Source organism: Rhinopithecus roxellana, chromosome 20, assembly GCF_007565055.1.
Source record: "Rhinopithecus roxellana isolate Shanxi Qingling chromosome 20, ASM756505v1, whole genome shotgun sequence".
Taxonomy (NCBI): Eukaryota; Metazoa; Chordata; class Mammalia; order Primates; family Cercopithecidae; genus Rhinopithecus; species Rhinopithecus roxellana.
Genome location: NC_044568.1, coordinates 56,793,227 through 56,805,441, shown reverse-complemented (window position 1 = coordinate 56,805,441; position 12,215 = coordinate 56,793,227). Strand labels below are relative to the sequence as shown.

Here is a 12,215-nt window from a genome sequence, read left to right as displayed (position 1 = left end):
CCTCCAGGGTTCAAGCAATTCTCCTGTCTCAGCCTCCCAAGTAGCTGGGACTACAGGTGTGTGCCACCCCGTCCAGCTAATTTTTTCTTGTTTTTGTATTTTTAGTAGAGACAGGGTTTTGCTATGTTGACCAGGCTGGTCTTGAACCCCTGACCTCAGGTAATCCGCCCGTCTTGGCCTCCCAAAGTGCTGGGATTACAGGCATGGGCCACCACACCCAGCATTTTTTTTTTAATAGATGAGGGCTTCCTACATTGCCCAGGCTGGTCTCAAACACCTAGCCTCACCTTCTTATGTGCCAGGACAACAGGCCTGAGCCACCATGCCTCCCCTCAACTTTCTTATAATTAGTGTTACTATTATTGTCACTGTGTCCATCCAAGTGCACAGGTGGGAGTCATTGCCACTGGAATGTACACTCAAATCCTTTGGCGCCAGGCGCGGTGGCTCAAGCCTGTAATCCCAGCACTTTGGGAGGCCGAGACGGGCGGATCACGAGGTCAGGAGATCGAGACCATCCTGGCTAACATGGTGAAACCCCGTCTCTACTAAAAATACAAAAACTAGCCGGGCGAGGTGGCGGGCGCCTGTAGTCCCAGCTACTCGGGAGGCTGAGGCAGGAGAATGGCGTAAACCCGGGAGGCGGAGCTTGCAGTGAGCTGAGATCCGGACACTGCACTCCAGTCCGGGCGACAGAGCGAGACTCCGCCTCAAAAAAAAAAAAAAAAAAATCCTTTGGCAACGGACATGGAAACACAACCCCTAGAATAAAACAAATTGAAACTCTTTAAAGCCAAGATAGCAGTTACCCTGCAGAGGGAAGAGGTTAGTGACCAGGTGGATATACGAGGCTAGCGCTCAGGGGCCTGCTGTGGTCCTGTTTCTTTTCTTGAGGCAGGGTCTTGCCCTGTTGCCCAGGCTGAAGTACAGTGGTGCAATCTTGGCTTACTGTAGCCTTGACCTCCCAGGCTAAGTGATCCTCCCGCCCCAGCCTCCTGAGCAGCTGGGACTACCACGCCCCGCTGATTTTTGTATTGTTTGTAGAGATAGGGTCTCGCCATGCTGCCCAAGTTAGTCTTGAACTCCTGGGCTCAAGTGATCCTCCCCCCGGGCCTCTCAGACTGCTGGGATTACAGGCATGAGCCACTGCACCTGGCCCTGGGTCCTGTTTCTTGATCAGGATGTAGTTTGGGTGGGTAGGTCCCTTTTGTGAAACAGCAGCAGGCTGGACCTCATCAAGCTGCACATTTCTGTAGGAGTGATTTCAACTGCAAGGTGCCGACAGAATAGTCAAACTGATTGTTCTTGCTGTGTTAGGATCTTGGTTAAGAGGGCCAGCTTTAGACGCTCATTTCTGGCCTTCGAATCCAGATTACCATTCGCTAGCTGTGTGGCTTAAGACAAGCTGCTTAACCTCTCTGTGCCTCAATTTTATTAGCTGGGAAATGAGTCTGCAGGGCTGTGAGTACCCAAGCCCTTTGTACTTCATTTGGTTAAAAAGTTGGAACCTGTAAGCACTGTTTAGATCTTGCTTTATTTTGCTGCTAATTAACAAATGACTTTATGTTATTTATTTATTTAATTTTATTTTTATTTTTTATTTTTTGAGATGGAATCTCACTGTCGCCCAGGCTGGAGTGCAGTGGCGTGATCTCAGCTCATTGCAACCTCTGCCTCCTGGGTTTGAGCGATTCTCCTGCCTCAGCCTCCCAAGTAGCTTGTAGCTGGGACTACAGGTGCCCGCCACCATGCCCGGCTAATTTTTGTATTTTTAGTAGAGACAGGGTTTCACCATATGGGCCAGGCTGGTCGCGAACTCCTGACCTTGTGATCTGCCTGCCTCAGACTCCCAGAGTGCTGGGATTACAGGATTTATTAAATAAATAAGTAAAGGCTGAACCACCATGCCTTTATTTATTTATTTATTTATCTTTGAGACTGAGTCTCACCCTGTTGCCCAGGCTGGAGTTCAGTGGCATGATCTTGGCTCACTGCAAACTCCGTCTCCCAGGTTCAAGCCATTGTCCTGCCTCAGCCTCCTGAGTAGCTGGGACCACAGGTGTCCACTGCCCTAGCTAATTTTTTTTGTATTTTCAGCAGAGATGGAGTTTCCCCATGTTGGCCAGGCTGGTCTTGAACTCCTGACTTCAAGTGATCCACCTGTCTCTACCTCCCAAATTGCTAGGATTACAGGCATGAGGCACTGCGAATGGTCGATTTTTTTTTTTTTCCCAGCAAATGCATTTCTAGTTGGAGTATTCTACTTGCTTCCAGTGTTGAGTATGAAACCGGATAACACACATAAAGTGCCCAGCAGTGTTTAGCATACCGGTGTTCGACCAATGGTGGCTCTTAGTACTAGCTTCCTTTTCCTAAAATAACAAAAGGCACTGGGCGAGAATTTCTTGGAAACATGTTGTTTCCTCTAAACCCATCCTGTGGCAGTCAATATATGATGCACATTTCTGAGGTCAACTTTTTGCTTATTGGAATGCAATGTCACTATGTCCCAGGCTTGGCTTTTCCGTGTGTTATAATTGTACCAACATTGGAAGCACATATTATACCACGAGAAAGAAATGTGTTCTGTAAAAGGAAAAAAATCATAATGTCATTTGCTAATTAACAGCAAAAGACAATAAAACACTGCCTCCTTTGGACCCCACCCTGAGGTTTCAAATTGCCCACCAAAAAAGTTCTCAGGGCTGGTGCGGTGGTTCATGCCTGTAATCCCAGCACTTTGGGAGGCCGAGGCGGGCAGTTCACCTGAGCTCAGGAGTTCGAGACCAGCCCGGCCAACAGGGTGAAACCCCCGTCTCTACTAAAAATATAAAAATTAGTTGGGCATGGTGGCACGTGCCTGTAGTCCCAGCTACTCGGGAGGCTCAGGCAGCAGAATCGCTCGAACCTGAGAGGTGGAGGTTACAGTGAGCCAAGATCGTACCACTGTACTCCAGCCTGGGCAACAGAGTGACTCATCTCAAAAAAGAAAAAAAGAACAAGTTATCAGGCCTGCAAACCCAGTAGGACCCCCCAACCCATTTCCCAATTTCATTTCACTCCTGTCCTCCAAATCCCTCTCTAATGTTACAGCCCAGCTGGACTCAGTGCCTGCAAGAAGGAATCTGCATTTTCCCAACTCTGGGCCTTTGCTTACGGACCTCTTAGTGGGTGAACCGGACAGCTCTGCCCTCTCTCCCCAGCATATTGCAGTCAAATTCTACGCATCCTTTAAGAGCTATTTCATGCACCACCTCCTCCCTGAAACTTCTCCTGACTTATTCCCAGCTGGGAAGGACCTCGTCTCACCCCTGCCCCAGGAGGAATCCATGGATGTGGGTTTGTTGTTGTTGTTGTTTTTGAGATGGGGTTTCTCTGTGTCATCCAGGCTGTAGTGCAGTGGTGCGATCTCCGCTCACTGCAGCCGCTGCCTCTTGGGTTCAGGCAATTCTCCCACCTCAGCCTCCTGAGTAGCTGGGATTACAAGGGTGCGCCACCATGCCAGCTAATTTTTGCATTTATAGTAGAGATAGGGTTTCACCATGTTGGCCAGGCTGGTCTCAAGCCCCTGACCTCAAGTGATCCACCTGCCTCGGCCTCCTACAGTGGTGGGATTACAGGCGTGAGCCACCGCACCCGGCCTAGATGTGTTATTTTACATAGCAAAAGAAACTTTGCAGGCCAGGCAAATGCCTGTAATCCCAGCACTTTGGGAGGCCAAGGCAGGTGGGTCACCTGAGGTCAGGAGTTCGAGACCAGCCTGACCAACATGGCAAAACCCTGTCTCTACTAAAAATATTTTTTGAATTAGCTAGGCATTGTGGCACATGCCTATAACACCAGCAAATCGGGGAGGCTGAGGCAGGAGAATCAGTTGAATCAGAGAGGCTGAGCTTGCAGTGAGCCGAGATTCCACCATTGCACTCCAGCCTGGGTAACAAAGTGAGACTCCATCTCAAAAAAAAAAGAGAGAGAGAGATACTTTGCAGATGTGATTAGGTGAAGCATCTTGAGATGGGGGAGGTGATCTGACATTAGGGATGGACCCAATGTAATCCCAAGAGAGAAGCAGGAGGGTCAGCCTCAGAGGAGATGTGATACTGGGACAGGGGACAGGGGTCACAGTGATGCAGCCATGAGCCAGGGAAGGCAGCAGCTTCTCAAAGCTAGAAAAAGCGTGGAACAGACCTCTCCTGGAGCCTCCAGAAGGAACTAGCCCTGTGGACATCTTGATTTTAGCTCTGTAATTCTCATTTCAGACTTTCTTCCAAACTCTGAGATAACGAATATGTGTTGTCTAAAGCCACCAAGTGAGGGGTAAGTCATTACGGTAGCAACAGAAAACTAACACAGGTCTAGAACCATCTGGTATATTTTCAGATTGGTCTCAATGGACTGGTCAAGAGATTTATGCCATGAGTTAGACTCTCGGAAGAATCTGGATAAATTACACAGTGAACACAGGTCTGACCCTCTACTGGTATGCAGGATTGGGCATTAGGTCACCTCCTGGTTGCCCTCACTATCAAACGTTACTCCAGACAGACTGAAGTGATAAACTAGGCTTCTGGAGGCAGGGCTCCCAGGACTGAACGGGGCCTTGGGGAAACCCACCCCACATACGCAGCCTTCTAGATTAGTCCTCCAGCTCTGCCCCTTCCCTGGAGGGACACAAACAGGGTGGAAGGGATGAATGATTCCTGGTCAGCACTCTCTGACGGGTGACCCTGGGCAAGGCGATAGAATGTTTCCGAGCCTCAGTTCTCTCCTATGGAAAATGGAACTAAGAACAGGCATATTTTGCATTAGCACATTTTGCATTGCTATAAAGGAATACCTGAGACTGGGTAATTTATAAAGGAAAGAGGTTTATTTGGCTCGCAGTTCTGCAGGTTGTACAGGAAGCAAGGCACCAGCCTCTGTTTGGCTTCCGGCAAGGGTCTCAAGAAGCTTTGGTTCATGGTGGAAGGCAAAGGGGGAGCAGGCAAGTCACATGGTGAAAGAGAAAGAGAGAGGAGGGAGGGATCTTTTAAACAACCAGATCTTCCATGAACTAATAGAGTGAGAACTCACTCATCACCACGACAACACTAAGCCATTCATGAGGGACCCACCCCATCACCCAAACACCTCCTCCTAGGCCCACCTCCAACATCAGAGGCTTCAACATGAGATTTGGAAGGAACAAAACATCGAAACCGTAACATTTACCTATCTGGCCATACTGTTCTGAGTCAGGAGTGAGAAAATGTGTGTCTAAAATTATATTCCAGGCCGGGCACGGTGGCTCATGCTTGTAATCTCAGCACTTTGGGAGGCTGAGGTGGGCGGATCACCTGAGGTCACGAGTTCGAGACTAACCTGGCCAACATGGTGAAACCCCATCTCTACTAAAAATACAAACATTTACTGGGTGTGGTGGCACGTGCCTGTAATCCCAACTACTTGGGAGGCTGAGTCAGGAGAATCACTTGAACCTGGGAGGTGGAGGTTGCAGTGTGCCGAGATTGCACTATTGTACTCCAGCCTGGACGACAAGAGCAAAACTCAAATAATAATAATAATAATTAAATTTTAAAAATTATATTTCAAATGCTAATTGTATCAGCCCTGTGTACTAAGTGAGCTTGTCCTGGTGAAATAACCACCTCCTTCCCCCAATAAAACCCCTAACTGACATTGATTTCAAAGCCCTGTAAAGCTGTCAGCCTGAGAATATTCTGGTTCTTCTCTTGCAGGTGAAATCTATTACAGGAGCAAATACCTGAGAAGCGATACCTACAATGCCAATATTGAGGCAAACAGGATTGTGGTGTCTGAATTTGGAACAATGGCCTATCCGGACCCCTGCAAAAACATATTTTCCAAGTAACTGCCTGTTTTAAATCTGAGCAAATTTCATGCCTTTTGCTCTCCTTGATGGCTGAAACAACCAGCATTTCCTCCTCTAACAATTCTTGTTAGGGTGCATGAAAACTCCACATGACTGCCCTTTAACCAGAGGTGCTACACAGTTGTTGATCACTGACTGCCAGAGAGGCTAAGAGCATTTGACAGATTATTAGAAGCCCTCCCACATGGCTGGTGGGAAAGGAATTTGTAATCATCTGTCAATTACAAAGGCACATTCCCTTCAGCCTAGAGATCTATTGCTTGCATACAAAATGACACATGCAGCAGGTATTTGTCATTTATGGCTGCATCATTTGTTATAACAAGTAGCTGAAAACAACCCAAATGTTCATTAAAAGAGGAGTGGTTAAATCCATAACAGTAAAACTGTACAAGAAAATGCCATGTAGAAGTAAAAAGGAATGGGAATGTTCTCTTTGTGCTCTGCAGAAACATTTCTGAGATAGACTAAGTGAAAAAAAAAAAAAAAGGAAGGTGTAGAAAGAGCCTGTTATAAGATGTACTTTGTGTGAAAAAGCAGGAAGAAAGCTAGATTAAATTTTGCTTGTACATGCATAAAGAAACTACAAAAGGATGCGTAGGGGACGTGGGGCAGATGGGTGATGAGGAGAGGGAGAGATTTTTTGCTGTATATATTTTATTTCATTTCATTTTATTCATTTATTTATTTATTTAAGACGGAGTTTCACTCTTGTTGTCCAAGCTGGAGTGCAATGGTGCAATCTCAGTTCACCATCACCTCCGCCCCCCCAGGTTCAAGCGATTCTCCTGCCTCAGCCTTCCAAATAGCTGGGATTATAGGCACCCACCACCACGCCCAGCTAATTTTTATATTTTCAGTAGAGATGGGGTTTCACCATGTTGATCAGGCTGCTCTTGAACTCCTGGTCTTAGGTGATCCACCCACCTTGGCCTCCCAAAGTGCTGGGATTACAGGCATGAGCCACTGTACCTGGCCACTGCATACATTTTAAATAATCTGGGTTAGGATCCGTAAGAATGTGTTACATATTTGGCCAGGCGTGGTGTGGCTCAAGCCTGTAATCCCAGCACTTTGGGAGGCCGAGACGGGCGGATCACGAGGTCAGGAGATCGAGACCATCCTGGCTAACATTGTGAAACCCTGTCTCTGCTAAAAAATACAAAAAAAAAAAAAACTAGCCGGGCGAGGTGGCGGGCCTGTAGTCCCAGCTACTTGGGAGGCTGAGGCAGGAGAATGGCGTAAACCCGGGAGGCGGAGCTTGCAGTGAGCTGAGATCCAGCCACTGTACTCCAGCCCGAGCGAATCTGGCCTGCCATCAGTATCTTCTTTCTGAAACTCTCTAGACATAGAAGAGTTACGAAAGCGTTGAAGGGTAGACTGGCCCAGAGATGGAAGATTGCTTCTGCTTTTTAGAGAACTGAAGCCATCTCTCCCATTCCAGTATCCAGCTCTAGGGCTGGCTCAGAGCAAGCACTGAATTCACATTTTCAAATAGGAGGTGTGGGGCAGGAGTCAGTGGGAAAGGAGGAGGAAGGAGCAAACGAATTTCAAACAACCATACTTACCTGGTAGGGGAGATACCACAATCACTAATTTAAAACCAGGACCTGGAGGTCCTAGAACCAATCCTCCTTGTTGTTCCAGTATTTGCCAGTAGGAGGAGCACTCCCCAGTAAACCGATCCAGGATTTGCCAATTTCACCACCAATAAACCCCTCTGGTTTTTCTTTCTTCTTGCTTTGAGTGTACCTTCTGAGCAAATGAGCTATGTGTTCTTAACTCATAATTAGTTTGTTTTCCTTTTTAAATTAAAAACTAATTTCCTGGATAAATTCGAGATAACCAGGGTGGACTCACGTTCCTGGCAAAGCCAATATCAGCTGCCTTGTTAGGCTTTGGGAGCCGTTATGGGTTCATGTATGATTTCCGTAGAGCTTCTTGACATACTTTGGAACAGTATGTCTTGCTGGCTCTGATATCGGAGACCTTTGGGATTCAGGGAGCCCAAGAGGGATCAGCGGGTGACCATGGCATTCTGGCTGACTCACTTCTTAGCTGACTCAACCTGGGGGTATCTTTGGGGAACTTGATATCTGAGTTCTTAGGATTCCTCAGGTGACCCATTGGAACCCAGTTGCTTTCTCTTTCTTAGTTGAAGTAAAGCATTTTTACGTTTTAGGAAAACTAAAGCCATCAAGGACAGACTTCTCTGGCTGGGTGGACACAGCCACTGACTCTGTTTGATTTGCTTTTCTCCCCAGAGCTTTCACCTACTTGTCTCACACCATCCCCGATTTCACAGACAACTGCCTGATCAACATCATGAAGTGCGGAGAAGACTTCTATGCGACCTCAGAGACCAATTACATCAGGAAAATCAACCCACAGACTCTGGAAACCCTGGAGAAGGTATCAACACATAAGTAACCCAGCATCACTTCCTGAGTCAAGAAAGGGAGGGTCGGGGACTGCCGGGGTGAGGTTGCTCAGCCTGCAAGGAGCTCACCAGACGGGTCCCTCCTCTAACACCGTTGGATCCCATGCCCTAGTGCCACACTTAGTGCTAGATGCTAGGCAGGGACTGTGTTGTTTTTATCTTTGTGTCTGTTTCAGTTCCCTGGGGCTGCTGTAACCAAGTCCTACAAAAAAGTTTGCTTTAAACAACAGAGATTGGCCGGGCATGGTGACCTACGCCTGTAATCCCAGTACTTTGGGAGGCCAAAATGGGCGGATCACCTGAGGTCAGGAGTTCAAGACCAGCCTGGCCAACATGGTGAAACTCCATCTCTACCAAAAATACAAAAATTAGCCAGGCATGGTGGCATGTGCCTGCAATCCCAGCTACTCTGAGGCTGAGGCAGGAGAATCGCTTGAACTCGGGAGGCAGAGGTTGCAGTGAGCCCAGATTGCACCACTGCACTCCAGCCTGCATGACAGAGTGAGATGTCCCAAAACAAAAACAAAAGCAAACAAACAACAACAACCAAAAAAAAAAAAACAGAAATTTGCTGTGCCACAATTCTGAAGGCTACAAGTCTGAAACCAAGATGTCAGCAGGGCCATGCTCTCTCTGAAGGCTGTAGAGGAGGATTCTCCCTGGCCCCTTCCTGGTTTCTCGTGGTTGCCAGCAACCCCTGGTGTTCCTCAGCTTGTAGATGCATCCCTCCAGCCTCTGCCTCAGTCTTCACACTGCCTCTCCTTACAGGTCTATGTGTCCAAATGTTCTGCCTTTTCTTTTTTTTTTTTTTTTTTTGGTGGGGGGACAGTGTCTCACTCTGTCGCCCAGGCTGGAGTGCAATGGCGTGATCTCAGCTCACTGCAACCTCCTTCTCCCAGGTTCAAGTGATTCTCCTGCCTCAGCCTCCTGAGTAGCTGGGACTACAGGCACCCACCACCACAGTCAGCTAATTTTTTGGATTTTTGGTAGACACGGGGTTTCACCGTGTTAGCCAGGATAGTCTTGATCTCCTTACCTCATGATCAGCCCGCCTTGGCCTCCCAAAGTGCTGGGATTACAGGTGTGAGCCACCGTGCCCAACCATGTTCTGCCTTTTACAGAGACGCAAGTCATTGCTTTAGGGCCTACCCCACTGCAGTATGACCTCATCTTAACTTAATGACATCTATAAAGACCTTATTTCCAAGTAAGGTCACATTCGCAGATACCTGGGGTGAGGACTTCAAGCTGTCTTTTTGCAAGACACAATTCAACCCATAACTGTGTTCATAATTCTTGGTACTGAGGGAGTTCAGTGAGAATTTGAATGAACGACTCTGTTGAAACACCTGCGATTCTCAGCGAAATCCTACCTTCTATTGACCTGAAGAGGGAGGCATTAGGCAAAAAGCTAGGGCACAAAAATAAGTGCCCAAGCACATACGTTTCCTGGGAAGAATCAAGTCAACATTTCGGTGAAAATCAATAGACCCACTTTCAATTTTCTCCAACTGGCTGTTCAAAAGTCCGATGTCTCCGCAATACGTTTTAACGATCTGTTAAAGAGATGAAGCTTTTCTTAGCTGTGAAATTATGTCCAGCTGCTTTTAAGCTAGATGGCATCACTCCAACTGATGACACTTTCCACAAGGCTACAGAGAGGAAATGCTGGAAGAGAATGGAGTTATCTGACTCTGGGCTGGAGGTTGTGTTTTTCTAGGGAAGGAAGGGCAGACGGTTGGTCTGCAGCCATTCCATCATTCTGCAGCTGTGGATTGCAGAGTGAAGGTGATTATTCAGCTCGTTCATCGAGCTTCACTTTGACCAAGTGTTTTTGTAACCTTTCCATTCCCAGAATAATCCTCTAAGAGAGGCCTAGAGATTTATGCTTCTATGCAATGCAAAACGGCAGAATTTAAGCCAGAATGTCAGAGCTGTGGCCAAGATTAGCTCGAAGGCTACCTCTCTGCCCAGGTCATTGCTCAGATCTTTCTGCAGTGAGGAATCTTGTTTCCATGTTGAGGATTCCAGCAAGGTCAAGCAGCAGGATTGGAATGATAGCCCCAGAAGCATACCAGCTCCCTAACTCCCCTGCAACCTGTTAGCTGTCTGAGCCCCTCAAATCCCCATGTGAAGTCGTATCAGGTCACGAGAGTGAAAGTCTTTAAAAGCAAATTCTGTATCGTTTTCAGATGTGCAAAAATATCCCTCATCTCTCTGAAGCTAGAATCAGTCACGTTTTCACAGGATTTCAACCTTTCTCCTTTGAAAAACCAGTTGGTGTCATATCTTGCAGATTGATTATCATAAATACTTAAAAAAAAAACAGGAGGTGTCATATCTTGCAGGTTGATTATCGTAAATACGTGACGGTAAATCTGGCAACGTCACATCCCCATTATGATGAGGCTGGAAATGTTCTCAACATGGGCACATCCATTGTGGAAAAGGGGAAGACAAAATATGTGATTTTTAAGATCCCTGCCACAGTACCAGGTAGGCCACTCTGGGGAATCGAATAAAACACAAACAGCCAAGGGTGGCTCCTTCTGAAGAGTTCCATTTTTCGTTGATGACACAAGACTCAGTGTGGTACTTTCTCCCATGGATTATTCAGATAACCATGATCTCAGTACTTTCCTTTAGAAGAAAAGAGGAGTTGCTGGGATTCCTCTTGGAAGAAAGAAATCCCTTTACTATTTTAATTTCCTTTTGTTTAGGCTCCAGGTTATTATTTTATTAGTTTATCCACCCATCTACCATCCATCCATTCATCCATCGTCTACTTACCATCTAATCATTCATTCATCTACCATCCATCCATTCATGCATCTACTCACCATCCATCTATCCATCGTTCATTCATCTACTCACTATCCATCCACCCATCTACCCACCATTCATCCACCTATCCATCACGCATCCACCATCCGTCCACCCCACCCATCCACCACTTATCTAGCCAGCCACCCACCATCCATCCACCTATCCACCACCCATCCATCCATCCACCCACCATCCATCCACCATCCATCTACCCACCCAACTGCCCACCCATCATGAATCCATTTATCCATCTACCCATTCTCCCATCCATCCCATCTACTTACCCATCATCCATCCATCCATTGAGCTACCCACCCACCCACCCTTCCATCCATCATCCATCCATCCACCCACCTATTCACCATCCATCCATTCATCCATCCACCCACACACCATCTACCCATCCATCCATCCACCCACTATCCATCCACCATCCATTTACCCACCCATTCACCCACCCACCATGAATCCATTCATCCATCTACCCTTTCTCCCATCCATCGACCCATCCACTTACCCACCATCCATCCATTTAGCCACCCACCTGCCCATCCATCCATCATTCATCCATCTACCCACCATCCATCCATCTATCCATCCACCATCCATCCATCCACCCACCCAACATCCATCTACCATCTGCATCTACCCATCTATTCACTCACCATCCTTCCATCCACCATCTATCCATCCACCCACCATCCATCCATCTATCTACTATCCACCCATTCATGCACCCACCTACCCACTTATCGATTCATCCGTCCATCCATTCAGTTTTTCAGTCTCCTGATAAACCTTTCTATGGTAAGGTTATGCTACCTATTTTCATTCCCAGCCCCTGCAGCCAGGGTTCCAGGGCTGTTTAGGGAGCTCAGCCCTGCTGGGATCCACTCCAGATCTCTGTCCTATTCTCCAGGCCTTCTGGACCTCTTCCATGTGGGGCTGGGACCTTGGAGCAAAGCCCAGACTGACTGTGATTGCATGATCCTAAGGGGGAGGAGGCGGAGGTTCTTAGCCCATGTTTGTCCAGGACCCTCCTGGGAACCACACCCA

The 12,215-nt window shown here is 47.4% G+C and overlaps 1 protein-coding gene across 2 annotated transcripts in view; it reads left to right on the top strand.

The window, feature by feature from the left end:
• The window catches only part of BCO1 (beta-carotene oxygenase 1), a 51,007-nt gene that overhangs the window by 14,938 nt on the left and 23,854 nt on the right, over positions 1–12,215 (top strand). Inside the window, exons 3-5 of one of the 2 annotated variants that reach the window (XM_010375150.2) lie at positions 5,739–5,868; positions 8,158–8,305; positions 10,682–10,829. In XM_010375150.2, the coding sequence (XP_010373452.2) occupies positions 5,739–5,868; positions 8,158–8,305; positions 10,682–10,829 (426 nt within the window). The remainder of the gene's footprint in view (positions 1–5,738; positions 5,869–8,157; positions 8,306–10,681; positions 10,830–12,215) is intronic. The other variant, XM_010375151.2, reaches the window with a different exon arrangement.